This window comes from Sus scrofa, chromosome 17, assembly GCF_054392235.1.
Source record: "Sus scrofa isolate SSC_HxYL_T2T_F1_AM1 chromosome 17, Sscrofa_HxYL_maternal_Yorkshire_Landrace_v2.0, whole genome shotgun sequence".
In the NCBI taxonomy this organism is placed as follows: domain Eukaryota; kingdom Metazoa; phylum Chordata; class Mammalia; order Artiodactyla; family Suidae; genus Sus; species Sus scrofa.
This window is the reverse complement of record NC_139399.1, coordinates 61,164,087-61,185,674: the sequence shown is the minus strand read 5'-3', so window position 1 is coordinate 61,185,674 and position 21,588 is coordinate 61,164,087. Positions and strand designations below refer to the sequence as shown.

The 21,588-nt window shown below is 47.2% G+C and overlaps 1 protein-coding gene across 4 annotated transcripts in view; it reads left to right on the top strand.

Moving 5' to 3' along the window:
• ZFP64 (ZFP64 zinc finger protein) overlaps window positions 1–21,588 on the top strand; it is an 88,351-nt gene that overhangs the window by 6,919 nt on the left and 59,844 nt on the right. For all 4 annotated transcript variants that reach the window (XM_021077225.2, XM_013985469.3, XM_085002671.1 and 1 more), the window contains 3 exon segments: window positions 13,336–13,497; window positions 14,852–14,914; window positions 18,627–18,878. In XM_021077225.2, the coding sequence (XP_020932884.1) occupies window positions 13,336–13,497; window positions 14,852–14,914; window positions 18,627–18,878 (477 nt within the window).

The window sequence follows — 21,588 nt, the reverse complement described above, 5'->3', positions numbered from 1 at the left end:
AGTGTTAAAACTGAAAACCACCTTACCGATGGGCCTGGTACAACCTTCTCATTTTACAGCTGGACAGAGTGGGGCTGTGCGTGGGGATGAGACATGGCCAGGGTCTCACTGCAAGTCAGGACAGTCCTGGGATGTCAGTGCTTTGGCCTTTACCCTAGTGGCCTTCTCCCTGAAGCCAAACAGTGTTTGGTTACCTGTCCTCAAAAATAAATTCCCAGTGAGTGGAGTTCCCTGGTGGCGCAGCAGGTTAAGGAGCCAGCATTGTCACTGCTGTGGCTTGAGTTGCTGCTGTGGCATGGGTTCAACCCCTGGCCTAGAAACTTCCACATACTGTGGGTGTAGCGCCACAAAAACCCATAACTCCCAGAAGCCCCACACACCAGGTGTGAAGCCTGTGACACAAGACCCAGCCCGAGGAGGCTTCCAGGCGATCCGTACATTACTCACGGCCATTGCATCTTTCTGGGTTCTGAGCCTTCGCTCAGAAATACCTCTCTTCTGGCTATAATGGAAAAAATAAAAATCATTTAAAATTAAAAAAAGAAAAAAAGAAATACCTTTCTTCCTGAAATACCTTTCCCACCTTTACCTGGCAGACCCCAACTCATCCTCAGATTGCACACAGAGGATCTGGCTTCGTCTCTGGACACTCCTCTCCCCTCTGAACTGCAGCAGCCGTGATGATGTCCTTTCTGTTACCAAATGAGCCGTTCTTATGTCTCAGAGCCTTTGTACATGTTGTTCCCTCCTCCTGGAACTGACTTCATGCTTGTGTGTGTGTCAGAGCTGGGTGTACACGCCTTGCCTTTCCTCAAAGGCATTTACACATGCGTGCACACTGTTCTCTCAGACCAGGTCAGGTCCCTGTTCTTAAACAATTATTTGTAGAACAAACTTAAATTCTATCCCATCACTGAACCATAAGTACCACGCAGGCAGGGCTGCACCCCTCATGTTCACCATGTAACAGCACCATATTCTAAGGTTTTTTTTTTTTTTTTTTTTTGCTTTTTACGGCTGCACCTGCAGCATATGGAGGTTCCCAGGCTAGGGGTCAAATCAGAGCTACAGCTGTTGGCCTACACCACAGCCACAGCAACGCCAGATCCAAGTCATGTCTGTGACCTATACCACAGGTCACGGCAATGCCAGATCCTTAACCCACTGAGTGAGGCCAGGGATCGAACCCGCAACCTCATGGTTAGCAGTCAGATTCGTTTCCACTGTACCACAACAGGAACATCTAAGCTATTATTCTTTGTGGAGTGAATGCACAGTGGCCCAAATCTCACGTCCATAAGTGAAGCTGAGCCACACCAGATAACAGCTCCTTCTTCTGTCCTGGATCTTGGCTCAGAGGCGTTCATCCTCCTCTTAGCATCTCTGTTGCCGTTGCTCACACTGACCACGCCTCAGTTTTGACTGCTGCTCTGTATGCTCAGGCCAGACCTGGAATCCTCTTTGGATCCTGCTGACAATGGCACCAGCTGCACAGTGTTGACAGGAGCTCCCAGTCCACTGCTGGACTTTTATCCCAGTCTTGCCACCCTGGCCCATGGGCCAGCCACTTCCTCTGCTGTAGAAAAGAGTTAGCTTGGTACCCAACACTATTGGGTAATGGCGTTAGGTGCTTAATACCTAATACCACTGGGTTATTACTCTGGACTCTGTGATAACCCACAGGGGACCTGGGACAGTCATTAGGCTCAATAAACGACCACTTTTATTAATGGAGAGATGAGTGAGCAGTGGTGAGCAGATGATGAATTTGCAGGCCGCCGTGTCTCCGCTCGACTTAGCTGGTCTTCCTGATCACACCTGCATCTCTGACATAAAACAAACAGAATCTTGCTTTTTGTCCCTTTCCTTTACACGATTTAAATAGTTTGATTTTTCTGGGCCTGACTCCCCTGAAGTTTGGGCTTCAGTGTTGCACAAGAGGCCATTTCCAGACCTGCCTGTGAACCCTTGATTCCCCCAGGGAGCTTATTAAAGATACCAGTTCCTCAGGCTGCACCTCTGAATCCGAGTTGATGAGGCTCGGGCATCTGCATTTTTAACAAGCTCCCAGGGGCTTCGGGAGCCTTGACCCAGCCTGAGAGTCGTTCACTGCCCCAGGCCACAGTCCGAGTTCCTCAGCCTGGCAGATTCCTCTAAATACTGGCATCCAGGAATTCTCTGGGCATCTTCGGAGCGCTGGGTCACAGGTTCGATCCCCAGCCTGGCACAGTGAGTTAAGGCTCTGGTGTTGCCACAGCTGTGGCATAGATCAGACCTTCAGCTGGGATCTGATCCCTGGCCCAGGAACTCCTTATGCTATGAGGAGGCCAGAAATGAATGAATGAATAAACAAATCAATCAATCAATAAATACTGGCATCCAGACATCGTTCAGGGCTGTTTGTCTGTCTTCAGTCCTTGATTAAACCAGATTCTTCCTCACTCAGCTCTTAGGTCTTCTCTCCACCCAGTAACATTTGGATGTGCAGTAAAATGCATTCTCTGCCCACTCGCTTTGAAAGGTGCCTGTTTGGCATTTTGGAACTTTCCCATAGGAGCCGTAAAATTAGATACTGATGCTGGTGTAAATGTTAGCATCTTACACACATTTTCTAAGTTCATGGCTTAAAGTTAGGGGGCTTTGGAGTCAAGCCGCTGAATCTGAGTCTTGGCTGCAGAAAGCCTTAGGAGCTGTGTGACCAGTGCTAATTCTAAGAGCGCTTGGTGTCTCATTTTTAGAGCGGGGACAGTGTAAATCACCCACCATTCAATAAAATGTTAAAAAATGAAAAGTTAGAAAATTAAAAATTAAAAAAAATAAAGGGGGGACAAGAATAAATAGAAAGGCCACAGACCTTCGTAGTGAGGAGTCTGGGGTCTAGAGCCAGACTGCCTGGTTCCAATCCCGGCTGCTAACCAGGTAACCTTGGGCAGATGATGCAGTGTCTCCATTTTCCCATCTGTAAAATGGGAGCAATGACTGTCCTCACCTCAGAGGGCCCCAGCTGGGCTTCTGAGCACTCCCACCTGGAAGACAGAGCTGTCAGGGTTAGCTCTCATTACTTAGCGAATTAGGGGGCTGTGCAAATTAAATGAAACTGCACATGGAGAATTTTGCCTAAGGCCTGGCTCATGGCAAGCCCCTAGCCAATATTTGTTGAATTATCACTGAACCTAGAGTGATCTTTCCTGCCTCTTCTGCTTAATTCGTACTTTTTTAGGTTCCAAGTTAAAAGTCACCTCCACCTGGAAGCTAGCCATGATTTCCAACCCCCTGCCCTGCCCCGCCCTGCCCCGCCACCCCTGAGGTTAGGGCTTCACTGCTTCCCCCGCCAACACTTAACACAGTTGCAATTTATTTGGTAACAAGCAGTCTGTAGTCAGAGAAGTGAATTCAGATGCACCCGGGGAACAGGCTGTGACCATGAATGCAGTGTCAGATCCGCTGTGATGGGGAGTGGGCGGGCCTGTGACACCCCCTGAGGAGGAGGAAAGCAGCCCCGAGATTGAGCCAGGAAGCATCCAGATAGAGCCAGGAAGCATCGGAAGCACCGCCAGCTGAGCTGGCATTCCCAGGTGGGCCATGCTGTTCTCCTGTTGAATACAAACAGTGTAGCAGGACCTCGCCATGAGACAGGGGCCACTCTGTGACTGGTGGAACAGGACGAAAACAAAACCGCTCCGTCATCACATCCAAGTCACAGAACACTAGATGTCCCTGCTCCCCGGCTAATCAGAGTGCCTGTTACAGCTTTAGCCTCCTCTGCTTGTTGGTGATAGTTATTAAGGTATCAAATCAGGGAGTTACCGTCGTGGCGCAGTGGTTAACGCATCTGACTAGGAACCATGAGGTTGCGGGTTCGATCCCTGGCCTTGCTCAGTGGGTTAAGGATCCGGGGTTGCCGTGAGCTGTGGTGTGGGTCGCAGATGTGGCTCAGATCCCGCGTTGCTGTGGCGTAGGCCGGCGGCTACAGCTCTGATTAGACCCTAGCCTGAGAACCTCCATATGCCTCAGGAGCAGCCCTAGAAAAAGGCAAAAAGACAAAAAAACAAAGCAAAAACAACAAAAAAAACAACGAAAAACAAAAAACAAAGTTATCAAATCATAGACTTATCTCCACTTCCCAACAGCCTCCAGTGCAGGCTTCCTTGCTCCTCCCCCCAAAGTTATCTTACCTGAACCCCAAACCTCTAATACTCTAAGTCTTTTCTAGCACCCTCTTACTGAGCCCCTCCGCGGCTCCCTGGGGTGAGGTTTCCCTCGTTGTAACGAGTCATCAACTTATTCAACTCCAGGTGTGTTCCTGGCCAGAAGTCATTGACCTGAGGAGACTCAGCCCACTTAATTGATTTTGGTTTTTTGGTCGCACCCATGACATGTAGAAGTTCCCGGGCCGGGTATTGAACCCCACTGCTATGCCACAGCAGTGACTCCAGCCACAGCAGGCACAACTGGTTCCTTAACCCACTAGGCCACCAGGGAACTCCCATCTAATTGATTTTGAAAGCCTTAAAAAAAAAAAAATAAAGAAAAATATGAAGGCTCAATGTGGCCTGTGGGCCTCAAAGTCGTGGTCTGATTTCTAGTTTACCAGACTATAAGTCTCAAGCAAGCAGAGACTAAGTCTGTCTCGTTTTCCTCCCACCCAGCACCGGGCCTGGCGCATGCTAGGTGCTCAATAAAACAGTTAGCAAGTGAGGGCAGGAAGGGGCAGCTGTAAGGATTAAATTTGTTAAGAGTGCAAGCCGTTCATGGCGTGGCGGCTGCCCCATCGTGAGGGCCCAGGGAGGGCAGCTGGGGGACTGGGGTGGGCCAGATGCTGGAACCGAGATAAAGGAGATGCTTGGCCCTGAAGAATTCCAAGCTCATCAGGGAGGGGAGGAGAATTTCGTTGTAAGACATACAAGCCCAGCCATCTGTGACAGGTACAGCCTCGTGCAGAGGCGTAGTAGATTGGTCCCAGTGGGGAACATGATGAGTGAGATTAAATGGAGAACAGGCTTTGAGAAGCTCACCGGCTTTTGGGAGGAAGATGGTGGGAAGGGGGCTTTTCTTCCTGGAGGTCTGGAGGTGGAGCAGCTCAGGGCGTGATCCGGTGACAGCAGCTGGAGATGCCACAGGGAGTACATGGTAGAAGCTCTGCTTTGACTCTGGCCTTTATTCTGAAGGAGCTGGGGAGCCATTGAAGGTTGTTGAGCGTGTGAGTCATTTCGTAAGACAAACTGTATAATGATTTGCCAGGAGGACCTGGCAAATAATTATCTGGCAATAATAATCATGACACCAGCAGCTATTTTCCTGTAGTGCTGATTGTATGCCAGGCACTTTTCTCAGTACTCGAAATAGTTTTTCATGCCTTAAACTGTTAGGAATTTAAATTTAACCTTTAATTTAAAAGATTAAATTTTCACAGCGTAAGTTAGGTGCTAAGAATTATTAGCTCCATTTTACCCATGATATACTAAAGCACAAAGGAATTAAATACTTGACCAAGGTGACAGAGCCAGAACATGGCAGAAAAGGGCCTCAAAGCCAGGCTGCCTGGCTGCAGACTCTTTGCACTTGACCATACCACATCACCCCTTGGGAAAGTCCTCACTGCCATATTTCTAAAAGAACCACCTACAGCTTCGGTGAAAAATGCAGGTGCCCAGCCCGCACCTTAAGGATATCATCTGGGACCATCTGAGCAGAGTCCTGGGAATGGGAACCAGCCAGTGAGGGCTTGGGTTAGTTTCCATGCTTTCAGTTGCTCTTAGTAACACTCAGCTACAAGAGGGCTGGACTGAAAGACATTGCTTTTCTCAGGACAAGAACCAGCATGGCAGACCTAGAGTTTTTTGCATCTTCTGGCTGTCCTCAGCCAGAGTCCTCCTCATGGCCACAAGGTGGCTGCTACAGCCCTCAGCCTCAAGTCTTCACTCAGCCCTGCCCACGAACGGGGAAAGGGGAAGCTTCTCTTTATCAGACGGGAAGCACTTCTCCAGAAACTCCCAGCCCATTGGCTAGGATAGGTAACATGCCCACTTCCCATGCCCCGTCCCACTGCCTCGGAGGTAGCCAGGCGAGGAAGCGACAAGGAGGAGGGGCTTAGTGGAATCCAATCCCAAGTCCCCCTGCAGAGCCACACACCTGCCACTACTGGATTAGAATAGACTAGAGCAGGAGTACTCACAGCCGGCATGCAGAAGAATTACCTGGAAAACCTGCTTAAAAATACAACTATAAATATACCAGACAATACCCAGATCACGGCATCAGAATCTCTGGTACATGATCCATTTTGAGAACCACTGGACCAGGAGAAAGGCCAGAAACGACCAAACCACACTATTTTAGCCCGGGTTTCTAATTCCAGGACAACGCGGGTCTGATTGGTCCAGCTTCTGTGCAGGTGCCTCCCCTAGGCCAATCAGCTGCGGCAGAGAGAGGGGGGTGGGACGAGGCTCACCCTGCATGGAACAGGGGGTGGTTGGGCTGATGTGCCCAGGCGGGATGTGCCAGGTGGGAGAAAACCCTTTAGAGTAGCATGAGACAACTCTTCCTGGCAGCGTGAGGTGGATTTTCTCTCAGAAGGTCAATTCTGCATTTGAATCAAGTCCCCTAAATGGGAATCCCAAGCAAGGACAGTATGGGGAGAAACAAGCAATAGCTTGGACTGTATGACATCGAAGGAATATCCTTAATGTGTGAAGGTCATTTATAAGTCAGTGAGTCAGAAACCAATAGGGAAAAAAAAAAAAAGAGCTGCAACCCTGAGTAGACAGTTCATGAAGAAGGTGTGTGAATGGATAAAATATGGTGCAAAGGGATTACTCTTCACCCATGATGAAAGAAATGCAAATTAAACTAAACCGATCTTGTTTTGTCCTGTCAGATACTCTGTGTGGCAGCCAAGGTGAGGGGGAGAATGTACATGGATTTAGATTTTCTGGAAGGGTCCTTTTTTTTTTTTTTTTGCTTTTTGCTTTTGGGGGCCTCACCCTCGGCATATGGAAGTTCCCAGGCAAGGGGTCGAATCAGAGCTACAGCTGCCGGCCACAGCCACAGCCGCAGCCACAGCCACTCAGGATCCAAGCCGCGTATGTGACCAACGCCCCAGCTCACGGCAACTCTTGATCCATAACCTGCTGAGCAAGGCCAGGGATCAAACCTGAGTCCTCCGGGATACTAGTCAGATTCATTTCCACTGTGCCACAACGGGAACTCCCTGGAAGGGGCTTATAATTATGAATCACTAAACAATAAAATGATCATTCTGTTTTGACCTAGTTCTTCAGCTTTGAGGAAGATATCCAGAAACTAGAGAGAAGTTAGAACTTGCGGGTAGGTGTTGCTTATAAAGGTAAACACCTAGAAACCAACTCAGTGTCCAAAAAAGGAGAATGGTTAATTTAACTGTGACAACCAAAATGGTGACATATCACGTAGCCATACGAACCTGTGTTTTGGATGAATGATAACATGGTAAAATGCTTGCACCTAGTAAAATTGTTTAATAAACTGTTAAGTTGTTTAATAAAAAAGAGTAAGAAACACTTTAAGCCACGAGCACGGATTTATACTTTTAAAATCTATGTAAAAAGAATGCATTAGCCATTTGGTCCATCGTGAATTCAGCCGGTGTTCTCTGAGCCATTGCACTGTGCCAGGTTCTGTGTGAGGTGCTGGGAGACGGTGGTGGAGACAAACAGTTGTCCTTCCCTGGCTCATCCAACCGACTGGAGGAGATGCGTGAAATACTTTCCCAAATGACTGCTTAACTGCAATAGAGACGAGAGCTCTGTCGGACAAGTGCCGTGTGTAGGGGCTCAGCACGGGGCCGTTTTTCTTCTCCACACATTTCTGTATTCCCCAGATTCTCTGCAATTCGCATTTACCCTTTTTGGAAAAAAAATAACACATTTTTCATTTTCAAAAAGAGAAAGGGATTTTTAAATTTGTGAGCTTTTAAGCTGGAGAAGGTAGAGGCCCAGTAGCTTGGGACCCAAGAACGTCTTCAGACATTTGAAAAGTGATTTTGTGAGCCAGGAGCTATAATTGGCCCTGGTGAACCCAGAGGGTCCAAGACACCCGTGGGTCCCAACCGCCGGGAGAGATTTGGATTGCCTTGAAGTTCATGTGACAGTCTTACTTTTTAAACAGCATCATGAGTGAACAACTGAACACCCAGGGTGCTCCTGCTGCAAACAGGGTCGGCGTATAAAAAAACACACGTCCTGCACTCCTGGGCACACGGGCCAGCCAGGGGGAGCCCGGCGGCAACCACAAACCCAGAAGCAGGTGTGAGGCCGTGAGCGGCTGGGGATGTTGGGGGAGGGGTGGGTGCTGCTCTGGCTAAACACTGAACTGGATTGTTAAGAGCCATGCCTGAGGGGGAGACAAGGCCTTGAGCTCTTGCAAAAAGTTAGAAATGAGACCTCCTTCTCTACGGGGGAGAATGGCCCTGGCTGTCTGCAGCTTCTGTGAAAAGAGGGGCTTAAGAACATTCTTCCCTGGGGGTGGGTCACAACCTCTGCTCTTCTCCACTCTGCAGACCTGGGTGCTTGGGGTGGTCCCTGCTGTCTGCATGTCTCCTGGGCACTCTGGAGGTTCCCCAGGGCCACTGCCACTATTTATGCCAAGTCTGAAGACAGACAAGGGACTAACTCTTATTGTGTAACATTATAGCGCTATCAGCTGATAGATAACTTTGCAGCACTCAGGGTGTGCCCAGCTGGCTGTGTCTTAACCTCCTTATGGCTTGACTGGAGCAATAAGGTCTAGGCTGTAAGGTCACCGAAGAGCAGAAAAGGGACTTGGTCGAGACCCCACGGCTAATGAGCAGTGGAGACACAAGTTGGTCCCAGGCTGGTGTGACTACACCCCCCCACCACCCCCCCCACAAAACCTTGAAATGAAGGGCCACTCTGACGTCAGACCACACACAGATGCCCAAAGGGACTGAGGCAGCCCCTTAGAGATCAAGGCCACCTGAAGGCTTTCCCTGGGCCTGCGGGTTCCTTCCAGACCCACTGTAAAGAAGCCAAGTGTATGTGTATGTAAGGGGGGAATGGGAGGAAGTGGCCTTGATAAAGCCAGCAGGGAGGCTCCACCCTGGGGTAACTGGGTGCCCCGGTGCCCCTTTGTTAACTGTGCCATTCCAGACACCTGCAGCCGAATGCTATTAATAGTTCCGGGCTTCCATGTTCTGTATGGAAATGTCACATCCTCCCTGAATCCTTCCCAGAGCACCTGCTTAAAACTGCATTCCCCCCACCATCCCCTGGACCCTTCCCTGCTTTCTTTTTCTCCATAGCGTGTAGCTACACAGTGCAGATTTAAATTATTTATTGCCTGCACCCCTCCCAGCTAGAGCGTCCGCTCCAGGCAGGCAGGGATTTTTGTCCCTTTGGCTCTCTGGTGTGTTTCTCGTACTTAGACTAGTGCCTGGCCCACAGCAGGTGCTGAGTAAATCAATGAACAATGACAACAGCAGTAACAGTTTCACATGGCCATCTCCAGCCCTCACCACAGCCCTAGGAGACGGGAAGAGAAATTGTTCTCATTCCCCAGGTGGGGAAACAGGCTGGGAGAAAACTTAAGAGTCCAGACTCTTGAGCAAAAACCCCCTCTGGTCCAGGAGCTGTCGACCGTGGGGTGACTCAAGGGGGATTAGCGCCTGCCCCACAAACGATCCTTGCAGTTGGGTGCCTGACTCCCTGTGCTTCCTGCTGCCTCCCCAGGACACCCAAGGCCAGGCAACAAAGGCAAAAACAGACAAATGAGAAGCCGTCCAACGTCTGTGCATCTAAGGAAGTGACCAGTAGAATGGAAAGGGGGCCCGTGGAATGGGAGGAAATATTTGCAAACCATGTATCTGAGAAGGCATCCATATCCAGGAATATTTGGCGTTCCTGTTGTGGCTCAGCAGGTTAAGAATCCAGCAGAGTCCGTGAGGATTCGGGTTCAATCCCTGGCCTCCTTCAGAGGTTAAGGATCCAGCCTTACAACAAGCTTTGATGTAGGTCACAGTTGTGGCTCAGATCCAGTGTTACTGTGGCTGTGGCGTGGGCCTCAGCTGCAGCTCCAATTCAACCCCTAGCCTAGGAACTTCCATATGCTGCAGGTGCAGCCCTGAAAACAAAACAAAACAAAACCCAGAATATTTGGAGTTCCCATCTTGGCTCAGCGGAAATGAATCTGACTGGTATCCATGAGGACCCAGGTTCGACCCCTGGCCTCAATCAGTGGGTTAAGGATCCGGCGTTGCCGTGAACTGTGGTGTAGGTAGCAGACATGGCTCGGCTCCCGAGTTGCTGAGGTTGTGGTGTAGGCCGGCAACTACAGCTCCAATTCGACCCTTAGCCTGGGAACCTCCATATGCCACAGGTGCACCCCTAAAAACAAAACAAAAACCCCAGAATGTTCATGTTTCTCCTTTACCGTGACTCACCGTGAAAGCGATGCTGAGGCTTGTGATGGAGGGGCAGGTGGACCGTTAAGAGACAGAGCCCTGCCACTCTCCCAGGAGGGTGGGACCACAGGTTCAGGAGCATCCAGGGCCCAGCCCTGACCTCCCAGGAGGCTGTGACAACTCACAGCTGAGCTGCAGGGAGGGCCTGGCCCCTCACAACCCCTTCCCACCCCAGCGCCGTCCAGCCTTCTTTTTGGTCAAAAAGTGGCAGAGCAACAAGCTGGGAGGTGGTGACAGCATGACCATCCTAGTTTCATCACCAGAGGTCCCATGTCCCGGGGAAGCCTCAGTCCCAGGCAGAGGGAGGCTGTTGGTCCCCCTTAGTTTTCATCATTCCTGCTGGGAGTCTGGTGCCCAGTTCTGTTCAGTTCTAGTGACTGGCATTTATTAGGACTCAGCTGTGGCCGTACCTGTGGCACAGGTGTGAAGCTTGGCAACAACCACCAAGTGGGCACGGAGATTATCTCCATTTACAGGCGATGAAACTGAGCCTCAAAGAAGCCCCGTAAGTGGGCTGAGGTGCCACGCGTAGTGACTGAATCTGGACTCTATCAGCTCAAAGAACAAACCCAGAGTGGGCGTGCACCCTGGGATCCATGAGATCGCCTTTGAACAAACCCGACCACCGTTGATCACCTTCTTGTCACTTTGGCAGAGTTGTGTGCATTTTTGGAGCTGTAAGTGCTGCGTTTAATTGCTGTCTGAAATATCTTCTGAGATACCGCAGGATGATTCAGGTTGAAGGCGAAAGTAGCTGTGCCCCAAAATACCTGGAAACGGAAGCAGGGGGTCAGTTTGATATCAATGAAGCAAATTTTGTTGTTGGAGGAACAGCTGCTGTTCTCGCAAAGAGATTACCGCGAAAGAAAGATGGATTAAGATTTACGGTTGACTGTACAACAGAAATTGAAATGTTGTAAACCAACTATACTTTAATAAAAATTTTTAAAAAACAAAACAACCCCCCCAAACAAAACAAAACAAATAAAAAAAAGATTTATGATTGAGTTGGGCAGAAAGGATTGTCTACACCATCGGTTGTCAGGCTTGAGTGAGTGTCAGAATCACGTGGACAGCTTGTTATTACAAGTTGCTGGGTCCACCCGAGAGTTTCTGTTTCAATAGGTGGGATGGGGCCTGAGAATCTGCCTCTGTAACAAGTTCCTAGGTACGTCCAGCACTGCTGGCTGCGGAGCAGACTCTGAGGACCGGCGGAGCAGAAGCAGCAGGAGCAGCCGCTAAACCACGCAGAGCAGATGCGGCATCTTCACAGCAGGCAGCGGTGGTAGATCAGTGCATCCGAGAGGCTGGGCCCGAAGACGCATATCAGTTTGTCAGAGTCTTTCAGCCAGCTTTAAGCAAAAGCCACTTACCTTCTTCCTGCATGTTTCAATCCAGAAAAATGGAGACCACGAGTCCGCTCAAATGCCAAATGCGGATCGAACCGGGCGTTCTTTGGCGCGCACTGGAATGAAGTCATCGGCGCTAAAGGTGCCCATGAGCTACAGGTCAAGGACTCGGGTTTCCTGTCAACTGTTCAATGATGGCTGCAAGAACTCATTCAACACTTGTAAAATTTATTTCTAAGGAATGTCAGTATATATACAAACTACCCAAGGAGTATGGAACCATGGTAGTGTGTTGAATTGGCAGCTTTTAAACATGTATATAAAATAATGCTGCATCTTATGATCTATAGCATCTTAGATTCAAAGAAATATGATATTTCAAGAGAAAACATAAGTAGCACCTCAGACTTGTGGGGTGAGTATTACTGCTTCAGGCAAAGCCCAACTAGGGAGGGCTGCCAGGCCCATGTCGATTTAAATAAATGTACTCTGTAAAGACAATGGCAGAAATGTCAAAGGTAGTGCCTCCGTGACTGAAAGTTGGGAAGCAGAACGTGACAGTGGCTCTCAAGTTCATCACTAGGGCCTCTCCTCCTGACGAGTTTGCCCAGTGAAAAAGCCCCCGGTCATATTTTCTCCTATTTGAATCCAGATCTCCATTCAAATTATTATAATTCCATGTAATAAAGGAAGAAAGAAAATACATATTCCCAAACCCCACACCATAAATTTAATTAACAAAGTACTCAGAAAAAATTTTAAGTGAAAAAAATTTAAAAAAGAAATTTGACCCTGCCTATTTTACCTGTGATGATGACAGAATTAAAGTCAAGGTGATAAAGATGTTTGGTCTCCTTTTTACTCTTTTTTTTCCCTCAAAACTTCAGTAAGAGTACAAGGATTTTTTTCTTTTGGAGTATTTGTGTTAAAGAGTATTTGTGTCTGGAGAGTGTTTTGTGGTTTTGCCCAGAATTCTTTCAATCACTTCCTTTCCAGTTGTGGGTTAGGATTTTGTGATTAAAGCTTATGAAGTACCCAAATGCATTTGCCTGAAGTTAATAGAAAACTGTTAACTACCTGGTGCAAATGATAGGGACTTTTTTTTTTATTTATTTATTTGATAAGTCTAGATTGGAATGGTTTTCAGGGCTCTGGCTCAGTATCTGATTTTCTTGCTCTCCCTTTATGGTTACAGAATGGCTGCCACAGATCCAGACATCACACCTTAACTCCAGCATGTCCAAAGACAGAAAGTGGGGCAACCAGGGTGGCAAGAATGAGCTTTCCTCAACTGCCTCTCTTTCTGCCCCTATCTTTTTTTAAAATCAAGGGGAAAAATCTTTCCCAGAAGCCCCCCAGCCGATGTTCTCTAGTGTCTCCTTGTCTGGAATGGGGTCACATGATCACTGCTAACAGGAAGGGCGACTGGGAAAGCAATCAGACATGTTCATTCTCTACAATAGAAGGTAGGCAACGGGAATAGCTATTGGTATTCATAGTATGAAAAGTCATAATCATCATATCTTTCAGTTTCAGCTCCCGAATTTGTCTTTGAACATGGCTATCAAACGTATCTGCCCACGGAAAGCAATGAGAACCAGACAGCCACCGTCATCTCTCTCCCTGCCAAGTCCCGTGCCAAAAAGCCCACGGCCCCACCTGCTCAGAAACGGCTGAACTGTTGCTATCCAGGTAAAGGCAGCATCCTGTGCTCCTTGTGTAGAGACTGTGACATGTAACAGGTCCAGGGATGGAACTTCTGAATTCCTGACAACTGTTCCTAAACATGCTCCCAACTGCCTGGCTTAAAACTCAACCCCACGGCATTCGCATCATCACATACGACCCATCTCTCACCGTCTTTGGTCACCAGGAGTGTGGGCTCTGAGACTTGTATAGCCATGGGCCTTTGCCTGGGTCTAGTGAACATTTCAGATTCTGCGAATTTTTCTTTCTGTGCTAGAGCTAGGAAGACATCCAGAAAACGTCTTCCTTCCTAACCCAAACAACAACAACAACAACAACAACAACAAAACTGTACTTGGAAATAATTTCAGACTTAGGGAAAAATTCCAAAAAGTACAAAAAATTTCTTTATGCTCTTCACCTGGATTTCCCCAAATGTTAACATATTGCATTTGCTTTGTTTTTCTTTCTATATAAACGTGTGTTTCCCCCAAAGCTGCAGACATGCGGTGCCTTTACCCCCAAGTACCTCAATGCATACTTCCTACCGACAGGGAAATTCTTTTATTTACCCACAGTACAATCATCACTATCAGGAAATTAACATCTATGCATGCTATTATCAAACTACTCTGATTTCACTATGGTTTTACCAGTTGTCTCAGTGGTGTCCTTTGTATCAAAAACGTTTTTCCCCCGTCCAGGATCCAGTTCATGAACACATATTGCATGTAGTCTTCATGAGTCTTCAATTTCCTTTAATCCTAAACTTTCGTCTTTCCTGACCAGGACATTTTTGTAAAGTACAGGCCAGTTATGTTATCAAACATTCATCACTTTGGATTTAAGTGAAGCAGGTTGAGCAGGAAGCATAGAAGTGAGGTTATGTCCTCTTTGGTCCGTGGTATCAGGAGGCACACTGATACCTGGTGGGCCCGTTACTGTGGGGTTATCTTTCATCACTTGGTTAAGGAAGTTTCTGCCAGGTTTCTCCACCTGAAGTGACCGTCTCCCTCTGTCCTTAATCTTAATCTTTCCTTGTCTATCATGGACTTGGAGAAGAGACTTGTGGTTGCCGAGGGGGAGGGGGAGAGGGCGGGATGGACTGGGAATTTAGGGTTAATTGATGCAAACTATTGCCATTGGAATGGATAAGCAATGAGGTCCTGCTGTGTAGCACTGGGAACCATATCTAGTCACTTATGATGGAGCAGGATCATGTGAGAAAAAGGAATGTGTGTGTGTATGTGTGACTGAGTCACCTTGCTGTACAGTGGAAAATGGGCAGAACACTGTAAACCAGCTAGAATGGAAAAAAATAAAAATCATTAAAAAAAGAATCTTTCCTTGTCTTTTTAAGGTTGTCAGTTCAAGACTGCCTATGGCATGAAGGACATGGAGCGTCATTTAAAAATCCACACGGGTAAGTTGCATCACATAGATCTGTTCTCTGCACCAGGAGCTGAGGATCCAGACAAGTCAGACATGTGATGTGACCCAGAACCTTTCTGGTTATCATGGGAACAGAAATACGTATTAAATAAAAGAGATGCTGTTTCTACACGTAATTTTGGCAGAAAATGTTTAGAGCAATAAAATCCAGTGCTAGAACAGATATGAGTGAATTTAGGAGTGGAAATGTGAACTGGCACATCTATTTTTGAACATTAATCTGCCAGAATTAATTAAAATTTAAATGCCAATATTCTACTCGTTTGGAGGAGATGATCCCAAAATGCGTGTGGGGGTGGAGTGTAATGACTGGTAAATCGGAAGAAGGCGGAGAAGCTTTACATTACATCGTTGGATACAGTGAGCGTATGTTATTTGGGGAATTTTTTTTTCCTTTTGGCTGCCCCCAGGCATGTGGAGTTCCTGGACCAGGGATGAGATCCGAGCCCAGCTCGGATCAGTTGCAGCCTATGCCCCAGCTGTGTGCAACACGGGATCCTTTAACCCATTGTGCCAGGCTGGGAATTGAACCTGCATCCTGACACTCCAGAGACACTGCTGATCCCGTTGCACCACAGTGGGAACTCCTATTTTTGGAATTTTGAAGAGGGAATTTAATAAGTACTTTTGTTAAAGGAGAGAAGAAGATGGATGCATGGAAGAAGAAAACCATGATTATTTCTGGTGATGTGGATTTTTTTTGGTATATTATTTTTATGTCTCCCAGACTTTCTGCATGGAGAAGGAATTTCTTTTAGACTATTTTAAACAAAGTATTAGATGTTCATAATTCAGATGATACAGACATGTATAGATTCATAGTATCAGTGTGCATAAGGGGGAAAATGTGCCCCGAAATTTGGCGTGGGCATCACTCATTGCCCATATTCTGCTAGGTAGCCTCCGCCTTTGGAAGATGAACTATCTGACAGTTATCTCTGGCCAATGATTTCCTTGTTGCACTGGGGTGACCATCATATCTAATCAACTTCACAGCCTCATGTCATTTGGATTTCTTGTAATGATCAGAACCTGGAGTTACTATGTTTCAGGTGTCGGTAAACTTTCTCAATGTAACAAGCAATGAACCGCTCCTGGTCTGTTTCCTGCGTTGAGGATCGCACATACCATATTCATCAGGGCAAGAGTAAAGGGATGTAATTAGTCATGATAATTGGGGAAGCATTATAAAAATATAAATGAGGACAGTTGAAGTCCATTGCTGCACATCTCCAGGAGCGTTTTCTACTGACAGTTACCCAAGCTTTGCTGTGTAGACTAGTTTCTGCCTGCCTGCAGCATCTTCAAGTTGGAGAGGTGACACAGTGTCCTCAACTTAGTTACTTTCAGAGAAGAGGGTGTTGCCAGCCGCAGCAAGAGCAGGCTCCTTTACCAGGAGAGCTGGCCAAAAACCATCTATCTCCCCCAGCATCCAGCATCTGCTCAGCATTGCAGATACACAGGATGGCAACCACAGAAGCTGCTGAGTAGCTGACAACAATGAGAAACAATTGTTGCTGATTTCTTAGCTTGACTATGAACATTTTTAATCATAAGTTGATGATCTTTAATACACTTTTAGATGTATTTCTGAATCCCAGATGTTTATTCTATGAGGATAGGGATCAGTTTTGGCTGACAATGGCGTTCCCATTGTGGCTCAGTGGAAATAAATCCAACTAGCATCCATAAAGGTGCAGGTTCGATTCCTGGCCTTGCTCAGTGGGTTAAAGATCCGGGTTAAGGATCCGGTGTTGTTGTGAGCTGTGGTATGAGTCGCAGAAGTGGCTTGGATCTGGCATTGCTGTGGCTGCAGTGTAGGCTAGCAGCTATAGCTCCAATTCACCCCCTAGCCTGGGAACCTCCATATGCCACAGGTGTGGCCCTAAAAAGACAAAAAAAAAAAAAAAAAACGAAATTTTGGCTGACAATGGATTTTAGTGCTTGGCTATTTAGGATTTGGCCAAAATACATGTTTGATGTATAAAGTAAAACGTGAAAATTGTGGCTTAGGGCCCACCTCCATCTGACACATGCCCCCAAATCACTAGTCTTAATAGTCCAGTGTGTCTCGTTCTTAACTTTTGGCATGCCTATACTAGGCCTAAACACATGTGCAATTTACTTTTTCCATCTCTTATAAAGTTACTATTATATACACTAGCACTGCAACTTGCTATTTTTCATTTAATACTGGATGTCTTTACACTTTCATATGTGTGTATCTCCTTCATTCTTTGCAGTGACCAAGTAGGAAACTGGTTCGGTAATTTACAGTACATGCATTCAGTGGAATACTTCAGCCTTAAAAATTATGCTGTTAAAATGTAATGATGTGAAAATGATTGAAATTATTTTAAGCTCAAGAAAGTAGTCAACAGGGAGGCAGTGCAGCGTTTGGCTAAGAAAGTAAGACAGTCCTGGGTTCTAATCCCAATTGTTACGAAGATTAAACACAATCATTCAGAGGCGGAGTACCTTTCAAAAAATAAGTGTTTTGATGTTTGTCAAGGAGGTTTTTGTACACATACACATACACATACAAAAATAATTGGATGATATACATCAAGGAGTTCCCGTTGTGGCTCAGTGGTTAACAAACCCGACTAGGATCCATGAGGATGCAGGTTCGATCTCTGGCCTTGCTCAGCGGTTTAGGGATCAGGCCTTGCCGTGAGCTGTGGTGTAGGTCACAGACACGGCTCGGATCCCACGTTGCTGTGGCTGTGGTATAGGCCAGTAGCTACAACTCTGATTCTGACCCCTAGCCTGGGAGCTTCCATGTACTGTGGGTGTGGCCCTAAAAAGACAAAAGACAAAAAAAAATATATATATATATATATATATATACATATATATCAAAAAATTAGCAGTTGTTCATGGGTGGCAAATTGACGTGTGTTGTTGAGTACAGATTAAGCTGCTGTAACAAGGAAGCCCAAATGGCAGCTCACACAAGGCTGGGGTTTATGTCTGTCTCACATAACTGTCAGAAGCAAGCAGGTGGTTTAGGCACATAGGCAGCTCTGACCTGGGAGATCATCCCGGGTCTTAAGTCCCTTCTGCGTCATTACAGTGCATTAGATTACATACCGACCACCTGCAGGTCTGCTGCGCTCACCTGCTTGTTCTCCCCCGTGTCTTGGTAACAGCTGGCAAGACAGGTGGAAAGAAGAAAAGTAAGAGGCAAGCAATTTCATTTTATGAAAGGGACACGTTTACGTTCTTTGCCATTTTGATTGACAGGGACTTCTTCACATAGTCCCATCTCGCTGCAAGTGAGGCTAAAAAATATAGTATTTGGCTTGTCACCTATGAGGTCTAAAACTTGGAGGTGCTTAGTTTTAGGGTGTGTCTCTTAGGACAAAGAAAAGAATGAATGGATTTAAGACAATATCTCTTATTTTACTGAGCTGTACTTTAAAATTTGGAGTTGACTTCTATTTTTAATTAACGAGGAATCCATACTCCATGTAGGAAAAATTAGAGAATACCCATCGGCAAAAGAGCAGGAGCAGTTCCCCCCTCTCAGGATGTTAGCTCTTTGCCAATCATGCATCTAGTTTTGGGGAGCTTTTCTCAATATTCTTAGGCGACTGTGTCTTACTCTTCCTAAAGCAGTAGGAAATTAGCCTTTTTCCTTTTTCATCTTGTTTCCTGATGCCACCTATGTGTCTTTGAAGGTGACAAGCCCCACAAGTGCGAGGTCTGCGGCAAGTGCTTCAGCCGGAAGGATAAGCTGAAGACACACACGCGATGCCACACGGGCGTGAAGCCCTACAAGTGTAAGACATGTGACTATGCTGCTGCCGACAGCAGCAGCCTCAACAAGCACCTGCGGATACATTCCGATGAGCGGCCCTTCAAATGCCAGATCTGCCCCTATGCCAGCCGCAACTCCAGCCAGCTCACCGTCCACCTCCGCTCCCACACAGGTAAGTCCTCCGTGTGGTCCTCGCTTGACGGCCCAGCTTCCTGTTGCTTAAATCACTGGCACCTTCAGGCCTTGAATCACAACCTCAGTAAAAGACCTGGGAATGTTTGGTTGTCCCATAATTTGCAATTTTGCTTTTCATCTGCTCAGAAGTGCCTTTGTCTGTAAAATAGGGGAAAACATCGTTATAATTCTACATATCTTCATGTAGCTTTATAACATATTCACTAGTCTTTATCAAGGAGGTGCACTACGTTAAGTAGAGATATGAACAATGCATCTTTAATAAATGTCTGCCTTGGAGGTCCCGCTGTGGTGCAATGGGAACAGCAGTGTCTCTGCAGCACCAGGATGCGGGTTTGATCCCCCGCCGGCATAGTGGGTTAAAGGATCTGGTATTGCTGCAGCTGTGTGAAGGTCGAAGGTCACATCTGCAGCTGGGATCTGATCTCTGGCCCAGGAACTCCATGTGCTGATGGCGGCCAAACGAAAAGAATGTCTGCATAATGTATGTTTAGGCATATCGGTCATTTTTTAAAGTGTACTCTCATCAGCTCAGCATAGGACAGCTTGATGGAAAAACTCAGCAAAGTAGGTAACTTAAACCATGTACGCTTTTCTTTTAGCAAGTGTATCTGTTAGCTTTTGATGCAATGATGCTGTGTAACAACCACCACAAAAATCGCAGCGGCATATTATAAAAGCATTTATTGCTCACATACTTCAGGTCCACAGAGGGCTGTTAGACTGGCGGGGCTAATACATGTGTGGGAAAGGTTGGGTGTGCACTGACCTTGGCTGGGGATCTGCTAACTGGGGGTTAGCTGGCTGTCCCCTTGCCTCGGTGGGGACAGTCTGGCTCTGCCCCACATATCTCATAGCCTCCCTCTGGGACCAGTGGGCTACTCCAGGCTTGTCCTTCTCATGACCGTGGCTGACCTCTGCATGGCAGACAAACAAGCACGTCCCAGTGTGTAAGCTCATTTCAAGCCTCTGCTTGCATCCCATTGGCTGAAGCAAGTTAGGTAGTTGGGCCTGGTGACAAGGGGAGGGGCCGAGCTCTCCACAGTGGAAGGTCATCACAAGGTTACACGGCAGAGGCCATGTCTGTACCAACCCCAGTTCACCGCACTCATGCGTTCATGCCCTCCCAGGACCCCCACAAGTCACATCCAGTCTTAGGATCAGACTTAAAGACCAGGCTCTCATCATCGTCTCTATCAGGCAGAGATACGGCTTTTCCGGACCTCGAGCCTTTTGAAATAAAAAGACAAATCGTCTGTCCCCACATTGCCAACAGCCAGGATACTGATAATAATCCCACTGTTGCAAAGGAGAACAGGAGGCACTTGGCCGTCCCCGGTCCACAGATCTCTGAAATCCCTCTGGGCAAATGTTTCCAGGTCCCCCACTCTGGGGACAGAGAATGCTTGTTGATCAGGCCTTGGCTCGGCTGCCTGGTTTTTCACTCGGTCCCTCGGCGCATCCTTTCACCACCTTCCTTAACCGCTTCTGAAAAGGAGTGGAAGGTGTACCTTTGAGAAACTTTCTCTGCCTGCTTCCTGCCTGCCTACGAGAAGTTGAGATCTTCCTAGATTTTATTTTGGTCTAGCCTGGGGACAGCTTTGCTGGTAGAGCTATCTTAACAACTCTGGGAGTTTCCTGTGTATCTTTGTGTTAAAAGCCACACCCACAATTCTCTTGGAGGCTTGCCTTTCCTCTGAACCCCATTAGAGGCACTTTGGGCTTCCATAGCATTTTGTAGGCCAAACCCTGTAAGACTTTCAGGAATCCTTGTCCAGCTGAGAGAACTGACTTGGCACCACCTGTATTCTTTTGGAGATTTTAACCAAGAACCTTATGCTGACACCCCTCATTTCTCACTCCTCCCCCGGAGATCAGTTCCCTGGATATGGTCTTTGCTCCAGCTTTTGTTTTTCCTTTGAAAATCGTTTGCTGGTTGGAGATGAGCAACTTCCTCTAGCCCAGCACTTCGGATTTTCTCTGCCTTTCTCCAAATTCCATTTTGAAAATGGAGTTTTTCTTTCTTGTGGTACATAATCATGTGCAGCTTGAATAGTGCACTTGCTCAAGTCCCAAATTCATGGGGTACACCTTCTATCTTCTAAGTTACTACTGGTGACAGTTTTGCCAAATGTTTGCCATTCAGTCGTGCACATTGACCAGCCTCTATGCCACCCAATCCCAAAGCCAGTGCTACATATTTTAGTTTTCTGTTATGGCAGCCGTCTGTTTCTAGATGCCAATATCTCTGTCAGTTATCTACTGTCAAAATAATGTAGTGTAACAACGCTCACCCCCCAACAAAACCTCGGTGGATCCAAAAACATGCCTTCTCTGTTCATGTTCGGGGGTCAGCTGGGTGTCGTCTGGGCAGCCCTGCCGATCTTCGCTGGGCTCACCTACACATCTGAGAGGCTGCTGGCTGTGGGCCGGTTGTCCGCTGGCCTTGGCTGAAGTATTCCAGCTCTGCTCCACACCTGTCATCCTCCTCCTGGGACCAATAGGCTAGGACAGGCTTGACCTTCTCGCGGTGATGGATGACAGACACACAAGCGAGCAAACCCCAATTCACAAGCCCATTTTTCAAGCCATTATTTGTATCAAATCCAGTTAACATACCATCAGCCAAGTCCAGTGACGATTGAGCCTATTTTCAGGGGTTGTGGCAGGTCATCCTGCCCCTGTCG